Here is a 27,339-nt window from a genome sequence, read left to right as displayed (position 1 = left end):
TTTCATCAAAATTCAAAGACAAAACTTATAAATCATCTAGCAAGCCTTTATAATTCATCCAAAAACATCACAAAACTCATGATATCAACAATCGAATTTCATGAAATCTTTAACAGAAACAGAAATTCAGACATGGGTTTTGAAGAACACAAAGCAATGATCACAGAAACGTAAAAATCATCAAAAACCGAACAAGATAGACTAACTATTCACTCATGCAATGGTCGAATACCTTGAAGCTTCAATGGCTTCCTTTTTCTTCTAAATTTTGGCAAAGATGAAGTATAATGGAAATATTTTATGCTTTAGTTTTATTATAATATACATTAATAAACCATTTACCTAACCACCCTTTAAAAATAACCATATCAACCATTATGCCAAACCATATATTCCACTATCATATAATTGGATTTATTTCATCATAAGGACCTTACCTTTAATGAGCCAAAACAAATAGGCACTTTTAATAAATAGCAGATAACTTTTACACTTTACGCGATTTAATCATTTTTCATAATTAAGCACAGAAACAGACAAATTAAATCACAGAATTTTCACAGACATAAATTCACATATCATAGACATAGAAAATAATATTAAAATATTTTTCAGAATCGGATTTATGGTCCTGAAACCACTATTCCAACTAGGGTTAAAACCAGACTGTTACATCCCCAAGCTTAGGCGGGTCGATGTTGCGAGGGACTCTAAGGTGGCCACACTACTGCACGAACTTTCTTTTTGGGTTTTAAATTACAAATAGTTTTATTTTGGGTGTTTTAAATGAAATAAGCCTCTATTATTTTTAATCTTTAAGTTTGGGGTTTTATTTATTTTGACTTATATCTACTAGTAGTAGGATGCGGGTTTTCAGAAAGATAAATGTTTTTTTTCAAATCACCACGTTTATGCAACATGTTTTTAGAAGCTTCCACAACAAACAATGTTTTAAAATTAATAACAAATTTAATATGGTTAACTTTTTGTCAAACGAATTGAGCTTGAAAATAAACAGGATATCCTTAAATCTTTGCTAAAGATCACAAAGAGGGTACATATAGAACGGGTTTTTCAATGATATTATACTTTGAGAAAAACACATCAATGTGATATCGCTAGATTCAGCCATAACATCTAGGCCGGGTTTGGGGTGTTACACTTACTTTTAATAATGCCTCAGCAAAATTGTATTGAACCTACTACTCAAAAGAGACCTAACCTACTTCTTTCGAGAGCAAGATCTTAAGTTACCTGGCCTGGGTCTATAAATCTTAGCACAACACCCTATACTATTTTTTCATCATTCTATACATATGCTGCTCTATGTCTAGAGTCTGCTGTAGGTATTTGGTCGAATACCTACTTGTATCATTCAATTTCAGTCCAACTAATCCAACCTTTTTAAAATTAGATTCACTTTATGGGCATACTGCACTCTCATCTATGTCTACAGAATGAACGCATACAGTTAGGAAATAAAAGTAATTGAATGAAACAGTAGATTAAATCAAATATATGCTTCAACCATTAAAGAAAAATAAAAGTTTCATCTTGTAATCCCAACCTTATGAGATCTAATTCATGGGTTGGCGATTAAAATTCAAGTTCAAAATAACATCCAACATCGTTTCGATCAAATCAATTTACGAGAGAAAAAAATAAGAAATAATGGAAAAAATTAGGAAGATGGTTGTCGCCAAACCAATCACAATCTAGAAGTACAGTGTCCTGTGGTGGTTGAAAGGGACTACCTTCAGCTTCCTCTTTCCGTCTCTACCTAGCCACTACCCTCTATTGTTGCCTCTGGATTTCTCCTCTGAGGGCTTCCCCTTCGAATTTTTATAAGCATTTCTTCCTAGGATACTCCAACAGCCCATGATATCTTTTCCTCTTTTTTAGAAAGATTTTTCTGGTACAAGTAGAGTTGGGCTAAGATTGGTATGCACTGAATGTTGACTCGATCATATTCCTGAAATTGCCATGGCATACAAGGTGGCAAATTGTCCAACCTTTTGCTCTGACAAACAATCACTCATTTATTTCTTTCTATACATCCTAAAGGAATAAAAGTGTCTAACATGCCATTAAATGTACCAAAGTACAAGCAAACACAACCTAAGCTCTTAATGCAAATGATAGAAATACTAATAAAATGTCCTAAAATGCCACTAAATGTACCAAAGTACAAGCAATTAGCTAGGCATAAAGGAAGAAATATAACTCTTTTCAAGAGTTATCACACCCCAAACTTGAGTTATTACTTGTCCTCAAGCAAAATATGCATTAATGCATGTATACAATAGTATTGCTAGTGCATGCATCCATCTTGTACTATCAATTTATTCGAAGACCAATATATACATCAATTCTCAGCCATCTTTTCTTTTAAAAAAATAGTTTGAGTTTCAATGGTTTGATTTAACAAAGGTTTGATTGTTTAAGTTCCATTTATGTTCTGATCATAGCAAATATTCCCTAGCTTACTCAGTTGATTTGTTGCCTAAACTCAAGTCACTCTTGCTCTAATCATACTTGTACAAACCATTTACATTTGTGTTTTTTTTTGTCTTGTATTTTTTTTATATAATGTTGTATAATAAGGGATTTAACATGTTACAAAATTCTTTGCCTTGATAATCACAATGGAGCATACATCGAATTACCTGGTACTCAATCATGTCACAATTTAAACAGAAATCACTCTTGAAGCTAAGGCTTTTGACTTAGAAGATGGATTGAGCAAAAAATTACCTTCTTAGCTACTTAGGCCATTACTACAGTGGATTGCGCCTAATTTATTTACTTTCTATTACACACTCTTACATAAACTCACCTTTTTAGTCAACAACACAATGGAGCAAACAACGTGGTGCTGACTTACTTGGCAATTCTAAGCATTAGAGTGTCTAATGTCCTTTATTTAATAATGTCAAGGCAAAATGAGTGAATTTTGGCTTCAAGAATCCCTAAATTCATTAGAAGATACTCAATACAACTCGAAAAAAAAAACCTGAGTATAGGACATCTCATTTTTAGAAATTAATTTTCAAGCAACCAATCCAAAGCTAAATTCACCCAATCCACTGTTACATGTTCTAAGTGTATTGAAGAATCTCAGCTCATCATCGAACATCATAAGTACAAATTGTACTCCTCATAGGAAAACAGTACGTAATAGTTACATTGTCGTGGCAAAGCAGATTCAACTAAACTAAAATGACTATACTAAAACGATCATACATACTAAATATAACGTGCAACCTAAATGCACAATACACCCCTAAACCTAGGGGATGCATTATCCTCAATGCATGATCAGATATATAATAGAACAACCAAAAGAGAAAATTTTACAACAAATGGCACAAAAAAAGAAATGAAATGCAAAATGCATGAAAGAAAGAAAAAAAACTTAGCTGGCTTGGACTAGCATGTAAATACTTCATTCTGCTTGCCAAGTGGATATTCGGACACTGACTTTGTACCACCACTTCATCTTTTTGAGGGTCAATTCTTCCCCCTCCTTGTCTGTTTCTACGAGTTCATTGATCAGATGATCAATGTCACGGTCCTATGCAGATACGGGAGCTGCTGATGAAGGTGGAACAGGGTCTTTCCCTTTGGTGGTAGCAATGGTGGCAGTATCATCATTTTCTCCTTCTTCCTCATTTTCAGCGTTTAGGGATGTTATCTTTTCGGGCTCTTCTGCAGTAGTTTGTGTAGGTGCCTAAGCAGTAGGTTGAGTGGGCTCCTTTTTTTGGCTCTTGGACTCGAGGCTTTAGATGTCTAGCAACTATCATTCTCAACTCCATATCATGAGCTTGAGTGGCTAACTCTTCAAAGGTCTTTGGTTTGATGCCTTAAAGAATGTAGTGCAATCCCTAGTTTATTCCTTGGATGCACATATCGAGGGCTAAAGATTCTGACAATTTTTCTTTACAATTGAGACTCAGATTCCTCTAGCAGTGGATGTAGTCAATGATTGGTTCATCTTTCAATTGCTATGCACCAGTGAGCCCAATCATGCTAACAATGCGACGAGTGTTATAGAATTTGTTGAGAAATTCACATTCAAGTTGTTCTTAGCTATCAATTGTTCCTGGATCAAGGTTAGTGTACCAATCGAAAGCATTTCATTTTAACGATTGGACAAATTGCTTCACCATGAGATCACCATCCATTCTGGCATTATTGCAAGTCTCCACAAAAAGAGCAACATGTTGGCGTGGATTCCATTTGCCATCAAATTGTTGGAATTTGAAAGGTTGATAACTTGTTGGCATTTTGAGGTGATCAATCGTGTAGGAGTATGGCTTGGCATAAGTGTGTGAAGGTTGAATTATGTAATCAACTTGATCTTTGATATCTTCTTTAATGAGCTCCTTAAGTTGATCGGGAGTGGCAACTTCATTAATTTTTGGTTGAGGATATTTGACAACTTGCACATTGGATTGTTCACCAACCTCTTCTAGTAGATTCTTATGTTGAACTTCTTCATTGGCTGGCTTCTTTCGAGTAATGTCAACAATCCTTTTCATCATTAAGGTCATCTAGTCATCCTTTTCTTTGAGGCTTGCAGTAAGAATCTCCATCGTATTTGTTATGGATGTCACTTGTTCTTCCAAGGATGTGGTGTTAGTTGTCATGACATTCACCACTTCAGAACTGGGGTTTGAGGGAGATGTTGGATTGTTATGCAAGCTATCATGTTTAAAATTTTATTGTTTTAATCAATATTTCCATTACAAAAATAACAATTCAATTATATTTAAAAGGTTGATGGTCAAATATGATTTTTTTTTTAAAAGGTTGGGAGTCAATCTAATTTTAAAAAATAAAAGTCAAATTAACAAAATATATAAAAGTTAGAGTTAAATTCCACATTATACCAAAACTTTATACTTACATTAGAATTGATTGTTTCTTCGAAAACTTAGAAAGTTCGTTTCATAGATAATTTTAGAACTTTGTTAAGTTCATTTTTCGAGGCATTTTTTTAATGAAAAAAATGGGGGCTAATTATTACTTTTAACTTGCGCTAAATTCAGATACTACCAAAAAAAAAATTGTTTATTCAAAAGGCAATTTAATTCAATGAATTAAAATTTTTATTCTGAACTTTAAAAATATATTTTGTGGTTAAATTTACAATAATTTATTGAAAGATCTTGATAGTAATGGGTTGTGTTTCTTACGACCATTAAAGGTTGTTGATCTGAGTTTTGTACCATTTATTGGAATCTTTCAAGTGCTTAGTATTCAGAGTCAACCTTGGTGTGGTAAGAGACAAGTGATTCTTCAAGCATGTTACAACAAATCAAGTGTTACATTGTAATGTCTCGACTAATCTTAATATATTTACTCCTAAGTACAGTGCACAAAATCATTGTTAAGTAATAAATTATAATAAAACAGTTCCATTAAGAGGAATATTGACCCAATTAAAATAACTAGACAACTAATCACAATAAAAAACTAATATTAAATTTACTCCTAAGTACTTGATTATTAAATAAGAAAAAATTAAAGACTAATCTAATCTAAATTAACTAAGCTAAAGAATATGAAATAAATATGACTGAAGGTATAGTAACTCGGATATCAGAAGTTATGAAAAATTTCAGTAAATGGCACCTTATAATCTATTTCAGCTAATAATCAATTCAAGGGACTTAATAACTTTGGATCATGTATTCAATCAACTTTTGCAAGTTCTTTTCAGTTGTCCATAAGAGAGAGAGAAGAAACATTTCTTACTATCCTACAGCCTATTTATGTTTTACATGAAGCCCAGAAGAAACCTAGCACAATAAGGAGAGTGTTGATACAAAATAACATGACATGAGAAAAGCTTTTTCATTCTTGTCATACAGCCTTCCTTAACATGCTCCTGAGATCGAATATATTGTATTTCAGTATCACGGCCAAGGCTTGCTGGATATAAGACTATTGATTAATCATGAAATTATATCAACTTCAGCAGTGAATGTATTTGATTGTGCTTCTGGTTCTTCATGCTTCAAATTCATAATCCATTCAGTTTCATTGTCCTCAGTGGCACCTTTGGGAATTTTATTTAAACTTGCTTCTGCTTCCTGATGCTCTAAACTCGAATTCTCTTCAGTTTCCTTGTCCTCACTGACACCTTTGGCCTTTTTATCAAATTCCTGTAGCTGCTTTACTTGAATTTTGACACGCTTTCCCTTGATGTACCGGTATTCCCATTTTGGTGGAGGATATTTCTTTTTTAATTTGTCGTACTTGTCCAACATGCCCAACTTTTGGAAGGCATTTCCAACCATTGAAACAACTGATATACTTGGTTTGACACCAACCTCTTCCATGTCAGCAAATACCTATAAAAGTATCACACGAGCTACATTAGTAGGATTCAGAGAAGTTCAGGGCATCCATTACTCAAAACTACTCGTAGGGTCATATCATAGTTAAAAACTTAAATTACAAAGGCTCTGATTGTTTGATGCTTTTGCTTAACCAAATCGAGCCTCAAACCAAACTGATTATTGTTTTAGGCAGATAGAAAAATTAAAAACACGAGGAAAAGAAAGACACTGCTACGTACCATATTCACTAACCATCTCAACTGTGCTACACGGATTTTTAAGGGAATATAAAATCAGACTTGGGATTAATCAGATGCAGTTTATGGTTAGTCACAGAAATCAAAGAAAGATAGAAGAAATGCTCAACTATCCATTCAAATTATGGTACTGCATAAGAGTCTTGAATGAGATGGCAAAAAAAAAACATACCTCAAACATCTTCTCATGCATGTCCTTGTGGTAATAAATAGAAATCATTTTATCAAAGAAAATACGTGGGGTGCTTTCCAAATTATCAGAAAATAGTTTGACCCACAGCTCTTCAGCCTCTTCAAGTCTCCCATCCTCCGCTAAGGCATTCAGTAAGGTGAAATACGTTCCCATTGTTCTTCCTTGACCTTTGCTTAACATCCACTTTATCACCTGCAAACCAAGTGCACTTTCCTAGACTTAGCTCTTTTTAGTGTAGAAAGTCAAAAGAAAGGGTAAAACTAAAGCGAAATGATTACCTGAATTATTCTCTTCCATTCTTGTTCGTTCTGTAGGATCTTCAATGCTTTCTTCACTGTAATTAGAGGGAACTCTAGTTCCCATGCAATAAAGGAGTCGAGAGCCCCGTAAACTTCCTCCTTGACATTTGACAGTTGCTTAACCTACATAAGGATGGCCGGTAATAGATGACTATTATCCCAAGATTGCTATAAAAAGAATCAAATCCGTGTCTATAATTACTTCGTAACGAGCTCACTCAGCTTAACTCCCTCATTCCAGAATCAGCAACCATTAACGATATTTGTTTTGCTAATATTTAACTTATAACAGTTAAGATAGTAAAGCAAACAAGAACTTACACAAGTAACAAGTTTTGCTGATTTTGACACAGTCCCAATTCTATTCCTTGACTTCCATACCCGAGGATACCGAGGTCTTGGACCTTTAGCAGCGCATACCTGAAAATCATTTCAGATTTACTAATTCACCAAAAACACCATTAGAATTTCAAATTTCATACAGCATTCCCTTCTCTCTTTAGCGTTTAGGAGGAGACAAATATATCTATATATGCGAAATTTTCAATTGAAAGCGTACCACGGTATTCCTAGGTCTCTGGTTAATTTTCACTGATTCCAATCTTTTAGTAACGAGTGGCAGAGCATATCCACAACAAAGCATCCTGATATAATGCAAAACCAAAAGGAAAAAAAGAAAGAAATTTTGATTAATTGTGGTTGCCATCCACTAAACAATTTTATTGCTTCAAGAAAATCTTAAAAGAAATGCTTAAACTTATATATTCCAGCATTTTCTCAGCAACCAAACGCAATTGCTTAAACGAGACAGAAACTGAAAGAGGAATACCGGTTATTTCTTGAGGGTTTAAGAAACAGCAAATTTCAAGGTTGAGTCTCGAGAGTTTGCTTCAGCGTTGTAGATGGAAGATTTTTTCTTTCCTTTTTTCCCTTGGTTTCGGCTTTTTTCCCGTTTCTTCTTATTTCCTAATTGCCCAAACAATAAGAATAAATAAATGGTTAAAATCTGTCTATAGTCCTGTACTTTTCAAAATTTAGAAACTTAGTCCCTGTCCTTATATTTCTAGGAATTTAGTTGCTGTTGATATTTCAAAATTCAAGTTCAACTCATTATTAATACTAGGGGGTGAGCATTTGGTCGAATCGAATGAAAAAATTTCGAGTTAATCAAGTTGACGAATCATATTTTATCATTCTAATTTGATTTGAAATTTTCTCGAATCGAGTCAAGTAAGATGGAATTCGAATCGAATCGAATCAAATATATTTGTTTGAGTTAAATTTTAAAAAATAATTTTGGGTCCTTATAACCACTATCACCTACCGTAATAAAATTTGTCCACCGTAATCAATTTTTTTATTAACTTTCATCACCTTATAATTTATTTATTAATCTTTTATATACGGGTTATTTTTTGTTTGCTTGGTTATTTCAATTATCTTCATATTCTTGTCACTATGTATTTTAGAATTAAAAATATATTAAATATAAAATGTGATTTTTAATAAAAGTTATTTTAAAGATAAAATGTGAAATTGATACTAATATAAAATTTTAACACGAATACTAAACAATTTAATAATATAAATAATATAAAATGTGAAATTTAATTTAATAATATAAATAGTAGATATAAATAAAATTATTACTATTTATATTTAGGAATTTTCTTTTTAGATAATTTTGATTTTTATTTAAGAGTAAAGGGTGAGAAGTAAAAGTTTAGGAGGAAAATAAAAGTTTTGGAAAATAAAAGTTTGAGGAAAGTAAATAGGGTAGTAAAATTTTGGAGAAAAAACATTAAAAAAAATTGGGGAGGGGGGATGGGTTTGGGGTAAACGGGGGTGGTATGAGAAGGGAGTAAAAGTTTTAGAGGGTAAATGGGAGAGAGTAAAAATTTTAGGGGAAAATAAAAAGTTTTGAGGGTTTTTGGGAGTAAAATTTTGAGAAAAAGTAAATGAAAGAGTAAAATTTTAGTGGGAAATGGATTTTGGGAAGATGGGGGGTTGGGATGGGAGGGGAGTAAAAGTTTTGGTGGGAAAATGGGAAGGAGTAAAAGTTTTGGGAGTTTAGGGTAAAAATGTAAAATATTATAGTTTGATATTTCGTTTATTCGAATTATTCTAGTTATTCGAATTCAAAAACTTAACTCGATTCGAATTCGAAATTCGAAAAAGAAAATCAAATTGATTCGAATAACTCGATTTGTTTAACTCGAAATTTGATTTTTTTTTGTTTTTTTAATCGAATCGAGTTTTGCTCACCCCTAACTAATACTGTTAAATTTTTTTTTATAATAACCTAAATTTAAAAAATATATTATAATTAACATGAATTTAACAAAAAAAAAGTGTAAACAATTACGCCTGAATATTGAAATCTGAAAAGTAAAATGACTAAATTCTTAATTTTTAAAAAATACATGGGCATAGGTAGAGGTGTTTATGGGCCAGGCTGGATTCAAGCTAGGTCCAACCGGAACTTTAGCTCGGGTTAGGCTTCACCCCAAAAATGGGCCTAAAATTTTGTCCAAGCTTGATTTGGATAAAAATGCTAAAACTTGAGTTTGACTTGGCTGTATTAATTTTTTTATATTATTATTTTATATAATTTTTAAAAATATATAACACATCAAAATATTAAAATATTAAAATAAATGTTTCGAACAAATTGAAAAAAATTAAAAAATATTTATACTTAACTAATATCAAGATAGGTGCAACTTAATAAGTAAATCTTGAGTTATACAATATTCAAAAATAACAAGAAAATAGCAACATAATAGTAAAATAATAACAAACAAGTGAAAAAACAAGAAAATAGAAACGAAACAGTAAAAAACAACAATTTTTTTTTTGCATAGTCGAGTCAAGCTTGGGCCAAAAAAGCTTTACTCGAGGCTCTACCAATTTTCTAAACGGGTCTCTTTTTTTCCCAAGTCCAATTTTCGAGTTTATCTTTTTATCCAAACCCTCCCACTTTTCGAGCAGGGCTTTGGGACTGGGTGACTCGGCCCATGAGTAGGTTTAGACATACACACATTTTAACTTAAATAAATAAATAGGCTTATTTATTTTTTGTCAAAATATATTGTTAATATTTTTACTCTAATAAAATTTAAAATTTAGTTGTTATATTTAAAAATAAAAATTTAATTTTTATAAAAAATTAATTTAAAAATCTAGTCTTATTATTAAGTTATCTTTAGTTTTCCCAAAAAATTGTTAACTTAGTATTTTGAGTAAATATCCTCATATGAAGTTGTATATGACTGACAAAAAATTAAATATATTAAATTAATAAATTTTGATAAAATTACCAACAACAATCATAATTATGTCAAAATATAAGGACTAATAGCATATTTTAACCTTTTTTTTTCCCCTCCCGCATAACATTATTTAGAATTTACATCCAGTTATATTCGACAACGTGTACGGTTGCAGGCAATACAATATCTCATTCGCCGCAGACGAACTCTACCCATATACCTCATCTTCTCAGGTTAGCTCTTCGAAGAGAATGGACGCTTTATGCATCACCAAACCAGCCTAATTAATTTTCTGTCTTTTTTTTTTCCTTAATTTTTTTTAAATGATGTTGATGATTGAATCAGCTATGGCCGTCCGATTTCCCGCCGCAACCAATTTCTGCTCCTCCTCCGCCTTGCACAGTAGCTCCTCCCTATCCTTCTCCTTCTCTCTTTTACATTTTCGAATATCATAAACAACTTCTAAAAAAAGCTGAATTACAGATGCAGTTCAACTTCACTGTGCTGCAACGATCGGCTATATGTTTAGTTTTTTATTTTAAAATTTTCTTGCATTTTCACGGCTGCCAAATTGAGACTTAACTTCCTTTTTTTGGTATATATTGTGCATGTACTGTTTGAGTAGATTATCGTCCTATGTGCAGCTCCGGTGAGGTTACTAGTTGCCACGTCTCCTGCCGCCGGCTGTTTCGGCATGGCAGCTTTGGCATAACTTGGTATTATGTTCAATTCATATTTTCCTTTTGCTAGTTGTTATCTTTCGGGGTTTTTCTTTTTCTCTTCTGAATTTAAATTTTATCTTACTAGCTTATTTTTAGACTCCAAAAGAAAAGAAATATGGAATGGTGAATTATCAATAAAATATCATAAATTGGTTCAAGTCTAATCCTAAAAGGGGGAACTTTTTTTTGGGGGGATTTTTTTTTTTCTTTTTGTAATATGTTCTGCAGATAAAGAGTAGTAGTTATGATTGTTAAGGCTAGAGTTGTTTGCAGGAAAGGATTTCGAAGAGTAAATAGAGCTTCCCTTTCGAGAAGGACCCTCGTAAAGAATAACATTCGGGCAACTACCGAGCATTTAGGCTCAGCATCCGATCCTGCAAAGCATAATGGAAGGTCGCATTACCATCCGTTTGAGGATATTGGTGAAGCTACATCTAAAAAGAGCAATGATGCTACACTCACAGCTGCAGAAACCTCTAGGACGATCATTGAGGTATCGCATTTATTGTTCATTACTGAATCAACATCCATAGGAATGGCTTTAATGTAATGAATATGTTTGAACATGGTATTCTTTTCTGTTATTGTTGAAGAAAAGTAATTTAGATGTCTTTTCTGCAATTTGGTTTGGTTAACACTTGGAAGATGTACTCTTATGCTTCAATTCCTGCTTCTCAATCTGTTTGTTTGGCTAACGTAGGCTGTAGCATGCCATTTTCAGGTGAATAGTAAAGCAACGGTTATGTTTACAGGGATGATCAATGATGAAGTTCATGAAAATATTATGTGGCCAGACTTGCCTTATGCAACCGATGAGCATGGAAGTAAGTTGACTGTTCCGGTCTGAAGTATTTAAGCCTAGCTGCCTCAGTAAGCAAATTGAAATTTTCCTCTGATGCCTTGCAGATGTATACTTGCAAGTGAAAAGCGATGAAGATATTTTGCAAAGTCTTACTGTAGAAAATAACTTTGTGGTATGCAGCGCATTTCTTTCTGAAAATTTTGCTAACCTGTTACCTGCATGCATGTCTCAAGATGGTGCTTAGATCTTGCATGTAGTTTTCACCTTTCTAGTTTGACGTGTTTGTCCATGTAACCCTTTCATAAGTGAGATTTCTTGAAATATGTTTTGCACTTTGCATTTATTGATTTGACATTTTAATGACTGCATCATTCTATCCTGCAAATGGGCTTCATTTGAGTTGAGTTGCTATCGAATATGAGAAAAGGTCTACAAAGAGTCCTCTTATTTGCTACTGTGTTCCTTAAAGCTTATTTAGTTTGTATAATGCAGCAAGTCATTATAGGATTTGACACTACGGAAATCATGAAGGAAATCGAATTATCGGGTCCATCAGAAGTTGATTTTGGAATTGAGGAAATTGACAATGAAGATATTGATATTGAAGATGAAGATGAGGATGATGATGATGATGATGATGATGATGATGATGATGATGATTATGATGAGGTTTGACCTTTTTCCTTTTTCTCCCGCTTCCTTTCGAATATGATGCATGAACCTAGCGTTTTATATGAGATACTTTCATTAACCTGTTTGCTATATATATATATATAATATATTAATTTATTGTTTGTAGGAGTGGGTTGCTGCTCTTGAAGATGAAGCTGATCAAGATGACTCTGATGGGACTCTTGGGGACTGGGCAAAATTGGATACTATGCGTTCATCCCATCCTATGTACTTTGCCAAAAAGTTGACTGAGGTAATGACAGTCTATGTCAGATACTGAAATAAAACTAGCGAGGAAGCAGTGCTAAGAAGAGAACATGAAGTAAAATTCAAGTTCATAGCTATATAGCATGTACTAATATGTATTAAGTTTGAGTTTAAGCACCTTACCCCCTTGTTGAGTCCATATTTACAAAGATGATATCTTTATGCATGGTTTGTTTCAACGGCATTTTCACAATGATTTTCTCTTACTTATGTTTTGTAGGCAGCTTCAGATGATCCTGTAGACTGGATGGAACAACCTTCGGACGGTTTAGCTATCCAAGGCCTTCTAAGGCCTGCCCTCACTGAAGAACATTCTGAAATTCAGAAGCACATGTCTACCAATCAGTCTCATGGTTCTGACACAAATCAGGCTGAGAAAGTTGTGGGAGACAAAGTAGAAGATCTTGGCATAATTAATGGTTATGGAAATGAAACAGAGTTATCAAGAAAGAGTACATCATCTGAAAGATCAGGGAAAAATGAGATCTCAACAAATGGGTCTTCATTTTACAAATTAGAGATGATTAAAATTCAGCTAATTACAGCACATGGACATCAGGTCTGTAAGAGGCTTTCACGTTCCCTGATTTTCATTCCTTTTCTCATGTAAATTTGATTTGATTATCTTGTGGATATCTATTTTATGTGTGTGAGGTATTAGCTACAGTCATGGAATTACTTGAGTGCTACTAAGTCCGGCATTTTGTCAACAAATTTTTAGTTAAGATGATATAGGCCTATTGCCTTTTTGGCAATGTCGAAGGGTTTTCTATGACACAATACAGATTATAGGCATAGTAGCTGTTCCATCAACTACCACCTATTACCTGTCTTTGCTATTGCTATTAGAGTAATATTGACTTTATTTTTTCTTTCCTGTTCTCCCACCGTATGAGATTGCTGGAGAATAATTGATTTTTTCTGCATGTCCAGACAGATGTTGAATTAGAAGACTTCAAGCAGGCTCAACCTGATGCTATTGCACACTCGGCTGCCAAAATTATATCTCGCCTGAAAGCTGGTGGAGAAAAAACCACACAAGCACTCAAATCACTCTGTTGGAGATGCAAGGGTATTCAAGTCGAGGTAAAAGGTCAAAAAATCATCGGATGTGTAAAAGTTTATACTTTGCTAAGTCTACTTTAAGCTGTGCAAAACTTTTTAGGTTCTGAAGCATATAGGTCTTAAAACTTTTTTTCTTTAAAAAAAAAGGGTGGCTGCTTTAATCCCTATTATCTAGGAAGCTAAATTTATATATGGTTATATATAAGAAACCTGTCTAGCCTTAATATTTAGTATTACTTCTTTTTGGTTAGCTAATTTATTGATTTTAAAAATGATTATTCATCTTCTTTGCACTCTATCATAGGAAGTAGCTATTATCAGTGTGGATTCCCTTGGATTTGTCCTGAGAATTTGCTCTGGAACCCAAATTGAAACCTTACGATTCGCATTTAATGCCCGGGTATGTCATACAGGTGCGCACGCGCACACACATTCTTGCCTTTTTTGTTTGTTCTTCTTTAAGGTCATCATTTCTGTACAAATAAGCCAGCAGTTCGTAGGATCAAATTCCCACTAACTAATAACCTAGCCACCTTTGTTTGAATTGAATTGCCCTTTGCAGGCCACTTCAGAGTATAGTGCTGAGAGACAACTTAACGACATGTTGTTCCCAAGGAGCCATCAAAGGCCACAAAAACAGATAACTGGCTCTTCAAAATGAATGCTGAAGTTGTTGAATAGACGCTTTAACGCATAATTGTGGATCATGTCTTCTACACTCCCTCGAAGATTTTTGTATATGGCAGAGGCTCAAAGAAAAAAAAAAAAAAGTAAAAAAGCTTTGCTGCCTGCCATCAAATGTATCTTGTTTATGGAGATAAGGATTGTTGGTGTATTCTTTTCTTCAATTTCCATGATGAAATACGGTTTAATTTATGATCAAACAGAAAAATGTACAGCTAAACTCAAATTTAAGAATCACATCATAATTTATTTGGCCTCCAATATTTAAAAAAAATCCTTTTATCTATTCATTTATTATTATTATTATTATTATTATTATTATTATTATTATTATTATTTGTTTCTTTTAGTCTTTGGATTTGTATTGGTTGTCAAATAATTTTAAAATGGATAAAAAAATTAAAGATCGTTAATTTTGTTAATGTGCATCTACATGGTAATCTTATGTGAATGTCATATAAGTAATTAATTAATTTTGAAAATTAAAATATTATTATATTCTTATACTTTTAAAATAATTTATATTTTTTGAATTTTTAAAATTTAAAAATAGTTAATTTTAAAAATCGCGTGAACGAGAGTAGTCTATTTAAAGACAAGGCTATACACGTAGAGGCAATAAAAAGAACATTTTGAAAGTAAATGGCAGTTTATTTCATGATGGGTTATGTCGTGAATATTTTTTTATGATGAAAACATACACTATAAAGTTATGAAGTATAATTTTGAAGTATGAATATTATACATGTATTGAAAAGTATATTTAAGCATATAATGCCATAATTTCATTACTGTATTATATTTAAAAATATACATATTACTTTGTATGGTAGAAAAAAAATTTTGAAGATGAAAAATTAAAAAAATCTCAACTTAGACTCGACTTAACTTTTGTATGTATCTCTAGACTCAATTCCAAATTCGATTTAGTTCAAGATCTGCTAAATTAACTCTGATACTACTAAATGTAATACCCACCCTGACCTGTTCGCCAAATTTGAGTTACATTGTGTTACATTTGTTATTGAAGCAACTACAATCAATTCACAATTAAAATATACAATTTAAAGATAAAACCAAATAAATATACATTCAACGCGAAATACAATCATTCTTGAGCTTTATACAAGCTTACAGAAGCTCTAAAACTAAATTGAGATTTAGGACTAAAATAAAAAATTTTTAAATTCAAGATCGATGTCACAACGAGAGGGGGTTCATTGTCACAACGTGACATACTGGCTTGGCCAAAATGCCTCCTCATCGCGGCAATGGGTTTCCTCGTCGCGTCGTGGCCTGGAGCCAAAATCTCATCACGATGACATTTGTGTGATGTCACAACATCACACATTGATTCGTGTGATGTCACAACATCACACATTGAACCTACAAATTATGTTCGATCGTCGGTACACCCTATGACACAGCAAAAAAATTATTTTGGCGATCATCAACTATAAATCCATGTACGAGGAACGAATTGAGTTGAAAATGTACCTTCTTTATTGAAAACATTGAAAGGATGCTGTTGATTCGATGTCGATTTCAAGCCACAACGAAAATGTCCCAGCCTCTATGTAACACCCCTAACCTGTCTCCATTATTGGATTAGGGTTATGAAGCATTATCGTACTATTGAAAACATTAACATCATAATATTTAAATAACTTAATCATATCATAGTTCATTCAATAACATGCATTTTGTCCCTAAATCGAGCCTTCAAGGCCCTAAAAATAACATAGAAGCAATTCGAGACCAATTTGAAACAAAACGAAAACTTAGGAAAAACTTGAAAAAATTGGAAACAAGGGTCACATAGCTGTGTGCCCAAGCCGTGTAACTCATTGACTTGAAACCTTAAGGAATCACTAGTGACACACGGCCATGTGACGGCCCATGTCTCAGGCCATGTGAACCCAAAATTCACCTAGGATCAAACCATTTCATAACCAAACCATGCATAAACATCTAATCTATTTGTGCACACTTTTAAGGGACTTAAACATCATCCAAATACACCTAAACATACCATTCAAAATCATCTTAACTTGCCTAACCAATAGACCATTCATTGGCACCACAAACATACCAAAACATCAACTATCAAAACATGTCATTTTGTTCAAACAAAATAATCTAATTCAAATACCTACCAAGACACATCACATTTATCATTTTCAAGCCACCACTAGCATACCAAAATACCATACCTTTCAATTATCTTACAGTAGTAAAAAAAAACCTTACTTAACAAGCATTATAAGTTCTTCAACTAAACATAAACTTCAAAGACATAAACTTACTAAATCAACCATTTAATACATCCATGAGCTATCAATACAAAAGACCTATACATGATAATATTGTGATTTCCATACATGATAACTGTAATATCCCGAATTAGGGCCTAATCAGAATAGTGGTTTCGGGACCACAAATCTGAGATAGAAATAATTATTTTATAATTATTTTGAGTTATGATATGATTGCATAATTGTATGAAAATTTCGTGAAGAAATTCTATGCATAAAGTGCTTAATTTTAAATTAGGGACTAAATTGAATAAGTTGCAAAACTTGCTTTCTAGAAGCTTTTAGTATGAAATTGCTTTGGAATATTAATTAGGAGGTCTTAAATAGAAATTTAACCAATTTCTAAAATTTTGGACAAAAATGGGCTTGTACATGAAAAATTACAAAGAAAGGCATTAAGGGCATTTTTGTCATTTGGTAAATATAGTCATTAAAAAGGGAAAAATAACACAAAAATGGACTCATCTTCTCCATAAGGGCTGCCGAATTTTGCTTGTCATCATAGCTAAGGTTTCAACATTTTCAAGCCTTGATTGTAAGTGATTTCCATACCCCTTTTTAATGCTCTTTTCGATTTTAAAATCTAGAAAGCATGTTCTATCATTTTCTAGCAATATTTTGAGTTAGGATGCATGTATGAAAATTTACCCATGTGTGACATAATTTTATTTTGATGAATAATGAAGGAATATGATGGTTTGATGTATGTTTAACAACTTTTACCTAGTAGTTTTATGTGAAAACACCTAAAAAGGGACTTAATTGTAAAAAGGGTAAAATTGATAGTAAAAATCTGATTTTTAGTGTGAAATATGGGCTGTTATGAACACTAGGAAATTCAATTATGCCTAGATGTCATGGGAAATGCATGTAATTCATTGTACAAACTTAAGGACTCAATTGTAAATAATTGAAAAGCTAGGGGTAAAATGGTAATTTTCATTCGAGCCCGTATTAGAGGCTGTTTTGATGAATGTGTATATATTGAATAAATTAATTTTGCATTTTAGATCAAGAGAAACAAGATTCGAGTCGTGATCGAGAAAAAAATAAAGTTTAAAAGGAATAGGCTCGATTTCTAACATTTTGTACCGAGGTAAGTTCATGTGTAAATGTAGTAACATAATTGTCATTTTAAGTAATTTAATGTTATTTATATGATATGATGATTATTATCATGAAATATTATGCTTTGTGGATTATTATTTAGTAATATGCAAATTATGTGAGCTACTTGATAAATATGAAATGCTACCAAGTATCGGTTCCGACATTCCGTGGAAGACGAAAAAGATGTGTGATTGAGGAAAATCTCGTTTGAACCTTGGGAATAGATTAGGACAAGTATCGGTTCTGACATTCCGTGGAAGACGGAAAAGATGTGTGATTGAGGAAAATCCCGTTTGAACCTTGGGAATAGATTAGGATATTTAAGTTTCGAGCTCGTTGAGTTAAGTTCGAGTTCGTGAGATGTAACTAGGCATCCGAACTCGTTGAGTTGAGTCTAAGTTCACTTATGGATGCGAACGCCCGAGCTCGTTGAGTTGAGTTCGAGTTTGCTTATGGGTGGGTTACATGGTAACTTGACTACATAATTTCCACAGGCTATTGAGTTTGTCTAGCTGCGGGTATGGCACTTATGTGCATGCAATCCGTGTATCCAAATTATATTCCGATGTGTTCAACGGTTGAATCTTAAGTGAATAAGGAGAATACTTAAGACGAAGGTGACATGTTGGTAAGTATGGTGAATGAGAAAACTGGACAGGTATGTGCTTAAACCCTCGGGTTGAGAATTAAACCCTCAGGTTGAGAACTTGGTATGATGAAATCGTGGTAAGATAGTAAATGCAAATGTAACATGAATATCTTGGTGATATTTATGCAAATGATGTTTTATGTTGGATTGCATGATTATGTTACTTGCTATTTACATGTGAACTTACTAAGCATTTATGCTTACTCCCTCCTTTCCATTCTTTGTAATTTTGACAAGCCAACTCGGAAATTGGGAACGGTCGGAGGCCCACTTACACTATCCGTGGACCATTTTGGTATAGTGGCTTGTATATTTTGAGTATGACATGTATAGCATTATAATTATTTTGTGTATATAATCTTATGATATGGTTATTGAATTGTAAGGAAATGCTTGGTAATGATTAGCCATTGGAATGGCTAATCAAAAATCATACTTGGTGTTATGAATACTTAATGTGCTATTTATTCCATAGAAATTCATAAAAAGGTGAAATTTGCTATAAGACGGTATCATATAGCAACAATGATGTGAGTTTGAAAAATCACTAAAAACAGTAGAGAGAGAATTAGATAGTGAGTAAAATATGAAGTTGAAGCTTATTAAGTTTATTTTCATATGGTGAAACAAAACAGGTAAATGAGTTGTATTTCATGAGATATTTGAGTTTTGGTGGAACAGAGTCAGAGCGATTTCTGAATCCCCTGTTCTAAATTTATAAATTCACTAAAATATTTACAAAAATAATTAGGAGTCATAATTTATATTTATAGATTCATTTTTGAGTCTACTTTTATGAGAAACAAATGGCATAGTCATCTGAATTCTGTAAAGAGAGAAAAGTGATTCGTAGTGAATAGAGGTTAGATCAGTCTAACACTGAAATAGGGGAAGCTTTAACTAATAAACTGTACTAATTGGCCTGACCAAAAATTCTGGAAAAAAATTTACTAAATAGGTATATGAGTCTAGTTTTAGGAAAAATTTACGGATTTGAATTTCGAGTTTCGTAACTCGAGATATGAATTTTTTAGTGACTGTGATGCAAATGGGAAATTTATTACGAAAGGTGGAATAAATTGTTTGAAATTGTTTAAGGGATAAATTAAGTCTGTTAACGCCTCGTGCTCGACTCCGGCAACGGTCTCGGGTGAGGGGGTGTTACAATAACCTAGCTTAAATTTGAACTAAAATATGTCACACAAGCAATCATTTTCAAGCCATCATCAATATGTTAAGATAACCTTATAAACAATCACTTTAAAGTAACCAATGTAACGCCCCAAATTTCTTTAATTCCGGCTTATGTGATTTTAGACCACAAAAATTCTGTATGTGTTTTTGAAATTAATTGACACATCTGCTTCAGTGGTTAAGTGTTCTGGGTGTGTGTGTGAGGTCCCAAGTTTAAGTCACAACTTGGGCAAATTTTGGCTTTTTATGAATAAAGCTCTCACTAGGGTCGGTAGGCTTTTAAGTTATTGTTGGTAAAATGATATCAGAATAGGTCAGCTGGTCTGGTGGTTAAGTGGAGTGTTTGCTTGCATGAGGTCTTGGGTATGATTCTCTGCTTTGGCTTTATTTTTGTACAATTATGAGGAGGAGTTGGAGTGGCGATAGAATTCTGACTAGTGGGGTTTTGGTAGAGAGATTTTAGGGGAAAGAGGATTGGGGGTTATCAGTTTTCCTGTTTTAGTTTCTGCCGAAAATTTTCCCCCTTCCCTTGCCGAATATTTTCTCTCCGATCTCTTTTCCTTTCGTTTTTCCTTCCTTTTTTGCTGAAAACGTACCCTTTTCTTATTCTCAACATTTTAGTGCATAATACCAGTAAGTAAGCTTTTGGCATTTCGTATGGTGAGGTTTCTAAAACACTAATTGGAGGTTTATCGATTCTTTAGGCAGCGGTATATTCTGGGCAAAAGGATTCGTCTTTTGTGGAGTCCTAGTCGAATAGTTCGAAGTGTTGGGGGTAAGATTTAACCGTTTGATGCTTGAGTATTTGGTTTTGGATTCGATTTTTGTTCAGTCGTTAGGTGATTAACTAAGTGATATTTTACTCAATTATTGGTTCAGAGGTGCTCAAGAGCGCTTAGGCATCGAAAACAATACAAGTATGTACCCGAAACACAGAAAACGAGTCTCGATGAAAAGTTGAAAAAACCTACTGTTGGTGCCACATGGGCGTATGGCAACCCGTGTAGCAGGTCGTGTGACTGAACACGGGCGTGTGAATGATGAGCTACACCGTACGCGTATGACACAGGCTCAAGACACGATCGTGTGATGGCCAGCGAGGCCACGTACGAGACACGGGCTCAACCAATTGGGCCGTTTGGCCCACACAAGCGTGTGGGATTCTGGGACAGGCTGTGTGATCCATACGGCCAAGGCCAATATGGGCCGTGTGATCCACATGGCCAAGGATAATATGGGTCTTGTGGGCCCATATGGGCAGACCAACACGGGCGTGTGAGCTCAATTTTACTAATTTGTTTGCCAAGGATGCACAGGACACCCAAGTCGACTATGAACCTACTGTAGGGTCGGTAAGCCATTCTTAGACTCCTAAATGAGTGATATGATTGTATGACTGATATATGTTATTGATCATGATTTCATTTTGAATAACTGATACTATCTATAGTGATGCATCACATGTCAGTTTGGATTATGTGTTGATGTAAGAGGATAAGTTAGTAGCGTATGCGGCTCGTCAGCTTAAGATTCATGAGGCGAATTCTCCAACACATGACCTAGAGTTGGCCGCAGTGGTGTTCGCACTGAAAATCTGGAGGCACTACTTATATGGTGAGAAGTGTATCATCTACACTGATCACAAGAGCCTCAAGTATCTCCTTACTTAGAAGGAGCTGAATCTTAGGCAGCGTAGATGGATTGAGCTGCTTAAGGACTATGACTGTACGATTGAATACAACCCTGGTAACGCCAATGTGGTGGCCGACGCACTGAGCCTTAAGGTTATGACTGATTTGAGAGTGATGTTTGCTTGCCTCAGTTTATTTGATGATGGAAGTCTGTTAGCTAAACTTCAGGTTAAACCAACGTGGATAGAGTAGATTAAGGGTAAACAGATGGAGGACGAGTCTCTGGGTCGTCGCTTCCGATAGGTTGAGAGTGGGAATACTATGGATTTTGGTCTGAATAGCGAAGGGGTACTCTATTTCTTTGGGAGAATCTGTGTACAGAATGATACCAAGTTGAGGCAGTCTATATTGCAAGAGACGCATAGTAGCCCTTATGCTATGTATCCTGGCGGGAAAAAGATGTACCGGGATCTTCGTGTGTTATACTGGTGGCCAGGACTTAAACGAGAGGTTACCGATTTTGTGGGTAAATGTCTGACTTGCTAGAAGGTTAAGGCTGAACATTAGTTACCTTCGGGTTTGTTGCAGCCAGTCAAGATTCCACTTTTCAAGTGAGAAAGAGTGACTATGGGTTTCGTTAGTGGGTTACCCCTCACACCCACTAAGAAAGATTCTGTTTAGGTCATTGTGGATCGATTGACCAAGTCCGCCCACTTCATACTTGTTCGTACTGACTACTCTCTGCAGAAGCTGGCTAAATTGTATATGTCTGAAATAGTAAGACTTCATGGGGTACCGGTTTCAATCATATCTGATAGGGACCCTCGCTTCACGTCTCGATTCTAGAAGAAACTGCATGAAGCTCTGGGTACTAGATTAGACTTCAGTACTGCGTTCTATCCTTAGACCGATGGTCAATATGAGAGGGTGATTCAGATACTAGAGGACATGTTGAGGAGTTGCATGATTGATTTCTGTGGTAGCTAGGAGGAGTACTTGCCACTAGCAGTGTTTGCTTATAACAACAACTATCAGTCTAACATTCAGATGGCACCTTACGAGGCATTATATGGTCGTAGGTGTTGCACACCTTCATGTTGGACTGAGTTGGGCGAGCGGCGTGTATTGGGCCTTGAATTGGTTTCTGATACCGAAGATAAGGTCAGGTTGATTCGAGACTGATTGATAGCGAAATTCGATAGATAGAAGTCTTACGTAGAACTAAAGCATAATGAGATCGAGTTTTTTGTGGGAGAATTCATTTTTCTTAAGGTCTATCCATGAAAGAAGATATTAAGATTTGGTCGCAAGGGCAAGCTGAGCCCTAGATTTATTGGGCCTTATCGCATACTGAAACGAGTGGGACCAGTTGCCTATCAGTTGGAGCTACCTCTAGAGTTGGATTGGATTCACGATGTTTTCCATATCTCGATGTTAAGGCGCTATGACTCTGATCCCATGCATATTGACCCGGTGGAGGACATTGGGGTTAGACTAGATTTGACGTTTGAGGAGGAGCTGGTCCAGATTCTGGATCGTGACATTAGAGTTTTGCGAAGGAAGTCCATCCCCTTAGTGAAAGTGCTGTGGCGGAATCATAGTACTGAGGAGGCCACTTGGGAGCCGAAGGACTCGATACATCAGTAGTATCCTCATTTTTTCTGATCAGGTAAAATTTCAAGGACGAAATTTTATTTTAGGGGATAGAGTTGTAACTCCTCAAATTTCTTTAATTCCGGCTTATGTAATTTTGGAGCACAAAAATATCTGTATGTGTTTCTGAAATTAATTGACACAAGTGTGTATCTGTTTTAGTGGTTAAGTGTTTTGGGTGTGTGTGAGAGGTCCTAAGTTCAAGTCACAACTTGGGTAAATTTTGGCTTTTTATTAATAAAGCTCTCACTAGGGTCAGTAGGCTTTTAAGTTATTGTTGGTAAAATGATATCAGAATGGGCCAGCTGGTCTGGTGGTTAAGTGGAGTGTTTGCTTGCATGAGGTCCTGAGTTCGATTCCCTGCTTTGGCTTTATTTTTGCACTATTAGGGAGAAGAGTTGGAGTGGCGATAGAATTCTGAGCAGTGGGGTTTTGGTAGAGAGATTTTAGGGGAAAGAGGATTAGGGGTTATCAGTTTTCCTGTTTTGGTTTCTGCCTAAAATTTTCCCCTTTCCCTTCCGATTATTTTTCTCTCCCATCTCTTTTCCTTTCGTTTTTCCTTCCCTTTTTGCTAAAAACGTACCCTTTTCTTCTTCTTCGGTGTTTTAGTGTGTAATACTGGTAAGTAAGCTTTTATTATTTCGTGTGGTGTGGTTTCCAAAACACTAATTGGGGGTTTATCGATTCCTTAGGCAGCGGTATATTCTGGGAAAAAGGATTCGTCTTTCGTGGAGCCCTAATTGAATTGTTCAAAGTGTTGGGGTAAGATTTAACCTTTTGATGGTTGAGTATTTGGTTTCAAATTTGATTTTTGTTCAATCGTTGGTGATTAACTAAGTGATAGTTTTCTCAATTATAGGTTCTGAGGTGTTTGGGAGCGTTTAGGCATCAAAAACGATACAGGTGTGTACCCAAAACACTGAAAACAAGTCTCAACCAAAAGTCAAAAAAGCCTACTGTCAGTACCACACGGGCATGTGGTAGCCCGTGTGGCAGGCCGTGTGACTGAACACGAGCATATGAATGACGAGCCAGGTCGTGAATGCATGACATGGGCACAAGACACAGCTATGTGATGGCTGGCGAGGCCGTGTGCGAGACACGGGCTTGACCATTTGGAATCACACCGCCAAGGCCAATATGGAGCGTACGGGCCCACACTGGTAGACCAATACAGGCATGTGAGCCCAGTTTTACTGATTTGTTTGCCAAGGTTGTACGGGACGCCCAAGTCGACTATGAACCTAGTTTAGGGTCGGTAAACCATTCTTAGATTCCTAAATGAGTGGTATGACTGTATGAATGATATATGTTATTGAGCATGATTTTATTTTGAATAACTGATACTATATGCACTGATACCATGACATGGCATATTATATCTGGTTAATACTATGAAAAGAGTTGTATTGAGAACCATGAAGGGCAACGGGGCAGTTGTAATCGGGGAACATCGGAACTACTTGTTGAATGTGATTTCTAAATTAAGGGCCGAAAAGTTAGTCCGTAAGGGATGTTAGACATATCTGGCTTACATCAGTGTTTCAGATTCTGGGGATTCATCTGTTAAGTATATCAGAATGGTAATGGATTTCTAGGATGTGTTTCCTGAAGAGCTACCTAGGCTACCTCCAAACCATGAAGTTGAGTTTGGGATTGAGCTCCTTCCTGGTACAGCTCTGGTATCCATCGCTCCCTATAGAATGGCACTGAAAGAGCTTGTGGAGCTTAAGGGTCAAATCCAAGAGTTACTGGATTATGGGTTCATCTACCCTAGTATGTCTCCGTGGGGAGCACCAGTTTTGCTCGTGAAAAAGAAGGATAGATCTATGCGTATGTGCATTGACTATCGACAATTGAACAAGTTGACGATTAAGAATAAGTATCTCCTACTGAGGATAGATGATCTGTTCGACCAGTTCAGAGGAGCTTCGGTTTTCTCTAAGATTGATCTCCGATCAAGGTATCACCAGCTGAGGGTTAAGGAGGCTAATGTGCATAAGACAGCATTTAGGACTTGTTATGGTCTCTACGAGTTCCAAGTAATGCCATTTGGACTAACGAATGCACTGATAGCTTTTATGGATCTGATGAATCGAGTGTTCTAGCCCTATCTGGATCGGTTCATAGTGGTTTTTATTGACGCCATACTGGTATATTAGAGGACAGAGGTTGAACATGACGAACATCTCAGAGTGGTTTTGCAGATTCTGCAAGAGAAACAACTGTACGCAAAATTCAGTAAATATGAGTTCTGGTTACGAGAAGGAACATTTCTGGGTCATGTGGTTTCAGTTGAGGGGGTTAGGGTCGATCCTCGAAAGATTGAGGCTATCTTAAATTGGAAACAGCCTAAGACTGTAACTAAGATTCGTAGTTTTCTGGGACTAGTAGGGTATTACTGACGATTCGTATAGGGGTTTTCGCTAATTGCAGCACTCTTGACTAAGCTGCTACGTAAAGGTGTGCAGTTTAACTGGACTGGTGCACAGCAAGAGAGTTTTGAGAAGCTCAAGACTGTACTGATTGAGGCCCCTATGTTGATACAGCCAAAGTTTGAGGAATAGTTTACTGTCTACAGTGATGCATCACATGTCAGTTTCTGCTGTGTGTTGATGCAAGAGGGTAAGGTAGTAGCGTATGCATCTCGCTAGCTTAAGACTCATAAGGAGAATTATCCGACGCATGACCTAGAGTTAGCCACAGTGGTGTTTGCACTGAAAATCTAGTGGCACGACCTATATGGTGAGAAGTGTATCATCTGTACTAATCATAAGAGCTCAAGTATCTTCTTATTTAGAAGGAGCTGAATCTTAGGTAACGTAGATGGATTGAGCTGCTTAAGGACTATGATTGTACGATTGAATACCACACTGGCAAGGCCAATGTGGTGGCCGGCGCACTGAGCTGTAAGGTTATGACTGATTTGAGGGCGATGTTTGCTCGTTTTAGTTTATTTAATAATGGAAGTCTGTTGACTGAACTTCAGGTTAAACCGACGTGGATAGAGAAGATTAAGGGTAAAAAAATATAGGACGAGTCTCTAGGTCTTCGCTTCCGACAGGTTGAGAGTGGGAATACTGTGGATTTTGGTCTGAATAGCAAAGGGGTGCTCTATTTTCGTAGGAGAATCTGTGTACGAAATGATACTGAGTTGAGGCAATCTATATTGCAAGAGGCGCATAGTAGCCCTTATGCTATGCATCCTGGCGGGAATAAGATGTATTGGGATCTTCGTGTGTTATACTAGTGGCCAGGACATAAACGGGAGGTTACTAATTTTGTGGGTAGATGTCTGACTTCCAAGAAGGTTAAGGCTGAGCATCAGTTACCTTCGGGTTTGTTGCAGCAAGTCAAGATTCCACTTTTCAAGTGGGAGCGAGTGACTATGGATTTCGTTAGTGGGTTACCCCTCACACTCGCTAAGATGGATTCTGTTTGGGTCATCGTGGATTGATTGACCAAGTCCACCCACTTCATACCTGTTCGTACTGACTTCTCTCTGTAGAAGCTGGCTAAACTGTATGTGTCTGAAATAGTAAGACTGCATGGGTTACCGATTTCGATCATATTTGATAGGAACCCTCGCTTCATGTCTCGATTCTTGAAGAAGCTGCATGAAGCTCTGGGTACTAGATTAGACTTCAGACTGCGTTCCATCCTCAAACCGATGGTCAATTTGAGAGGGTGATTCAAATACTGGAGGACATATTGAGGAGTTGCGTGATTGATTTTCGTGGTAGCTGTGAGGAGTACTTGCCACTAGAAGAGTTTGCTTATAACAACAACTATCAGTCTAACATTCAGATGGAACATTATGAGGCATTATATGGTCATAGGTGTCGTACGCCTTCATGTTGGACTGAGTTGGGTGAGCGGCATGTACTGTGCCCTGAACTGGTTTCTGATACGGAAGATAAGGTTAGGTTGATTGAAGATTGATTAAAGCAGCATCCGACAGACAGAAGTCTTACGCAAACCTGAAGCATTGTGAGATCAAGTTTTTTGTGGGAGACTTAATTTTTCTTAAGGTCTCGCCGTGGAAAAAGATATTGAGATTTGGTCGCAAGGCAAGCTAAGCCCTAGATTTATTGGGCCTTATCGTAAACTGAAACGAGTGGGACTAGTTGCCTATCAGTTGGAGCTACCTCCAGAGTTGGATTGGATTCACAATGTTTTCCATATCTCGATGTTGAGGCACTACCAC

The 27,339-nt window shown here is 35.5% G+C and overlaps 2 protein-coding genes across 4 annotated transcripts; one reads left to right on the top strand and one right to left on the bottom strand.

Moving 5' to 3' along the window:
• Positions 1-5,675: 5,675 nt before the first annotated feature.
• LOC108487249 (pentatricopeptide repeat-containing protein At4g21190) lies at positions 5,676-8,079 on the bottom strand. The gene is made up of 6 exons (XM_017791544.2): positions 7,926-8,079; positions 7,656-7,740; positions 7,418-7,516; positions 7,076-7,219; positions 6,777-6,989; positions 5,676-6,359 (listed from the first exon to the last, which is right to left on the bottom strand). The coding sequence occupies exons 2-6, from the start codon at positions 7,737-7,739 to the stop codon at positions 5,961-5,963; spliced, it is 939 nt and encodes a 312-aa protein (XP_017647033.1). The 5' UTR covers position 7,740; positions 7,926-8,079; the 3' UTR covers positions 5,676-5,960.
• Positions 8,080-10,496: 2,417 nt separating this feature from the next.
• LOC108487004 (uncharacterized protein At3g49140-like) lies at positions 10,497-14,731 on the top strand. 3 transcript variants are annotated; one of them, XM_017791197.2, is made up of 12 exons: positions 10,497-10,601; positions 10,714-10,770; positions 10,994-11,084; positions 11,364-11,583; positions 11,812-11,914; positions 11,997-12,064; positions 12,385-12,561; positions 12,692-12,817; positions 13,052-13,390; positions 13,765-13,917; positions 14,201-14,296; positions 14,459-14,731. In XM_017791197.2, the coding sequence occupies exons 2-12, from the start codon at positions 10,716-10,718 to the stop codon at positions 14,555-14,557; spliced, it is 1,527 nt and encodes a 508-aa protein (XP_017646686.1). In that variant the 5' UTR covers positions 10,497-10,601; positions 10,714-10,715; the 3' UTR covers positions 14,558-14,731. The 3 variants fall into 3 exon arrangements, with proteins under 3 accessions (XP_017646686.1, XP_052878336.1, XP_052878337.1); XM_053022376.1 differs by having other exon boundaries at positions 10,556-10,770; XM_053022377.1 differs by having other exon boundaries at positions 10,556-10,770; positions 14,201-14,309.
• Positions 14,732-27,339: the final 12,608 nt, after the last annotated feature.

The sequence above is a fragment of the Gossypium arboreum genome, chromosome 11, assembly GCF_025698485.1.
Source record: "Gossypium arboreum isolate Shixiya-1 chromosome 11, ASM2569848v2, whole genome shotgun sequence".
In the NCBI taxonomy this organism is placed as follows: domain Eukaryota; kingdom Viridiplantae; phylum Streptophyta; class Magnoliopsida; order Malvales; family Malvaceae; genus Gossypium; species Gossypium arboreum.
This window is presented reverse-complemented; position numbering and strand designations above follow the sequence as displayed.

Excerpts from the sequence above, each read along its gene's own strand:
- LOC108487004 (XM_053022376.1), top strand. The coding sequence starts at position 10,692 with ATGATGTTGATGATTGAATCAGCTATGGCCGTCCGATTTCCCGCCGCA. Across the intron at positions 11,584-11,811 it reads CCTCTAGGACGATCATTGAG|GTGAATAGTAAAGCAACGGT; the intron begins GTATCGCATTTA and ends TGCCATTTTCAG. Across the intron at positions 12,065-12,384 it reads CTGTAGAAAATAACTTTGTG|CAAGTCATTATAGGATTTGA; the intron begins GTATGCAGCGCA and ends TGTATAATGCAG.
- LOC108487249 (XM_017791544.2), bottom strand. The coding sequence starts at position 7,739 with ATGCTTTGTTGTGGATATGCTCTGCCACTCGTTACTAAAAGATTGGAA. Across the intron at positions 7,517-7,655 it reads AGAGACCTAGGAATACCGTG|GTATGCGCTGCTAAAGGTCC; the intron begins GTACGCTTTCAA and ends AATGATTTTCAG. Across the intron at positions 6,360-6,776 it reads TGCATGAGAAGATGTTTGAG|GTATTTGCTGACATGGAAGA; the intron begins GTATGTTTTTTT and ends ATACTTTTATAG.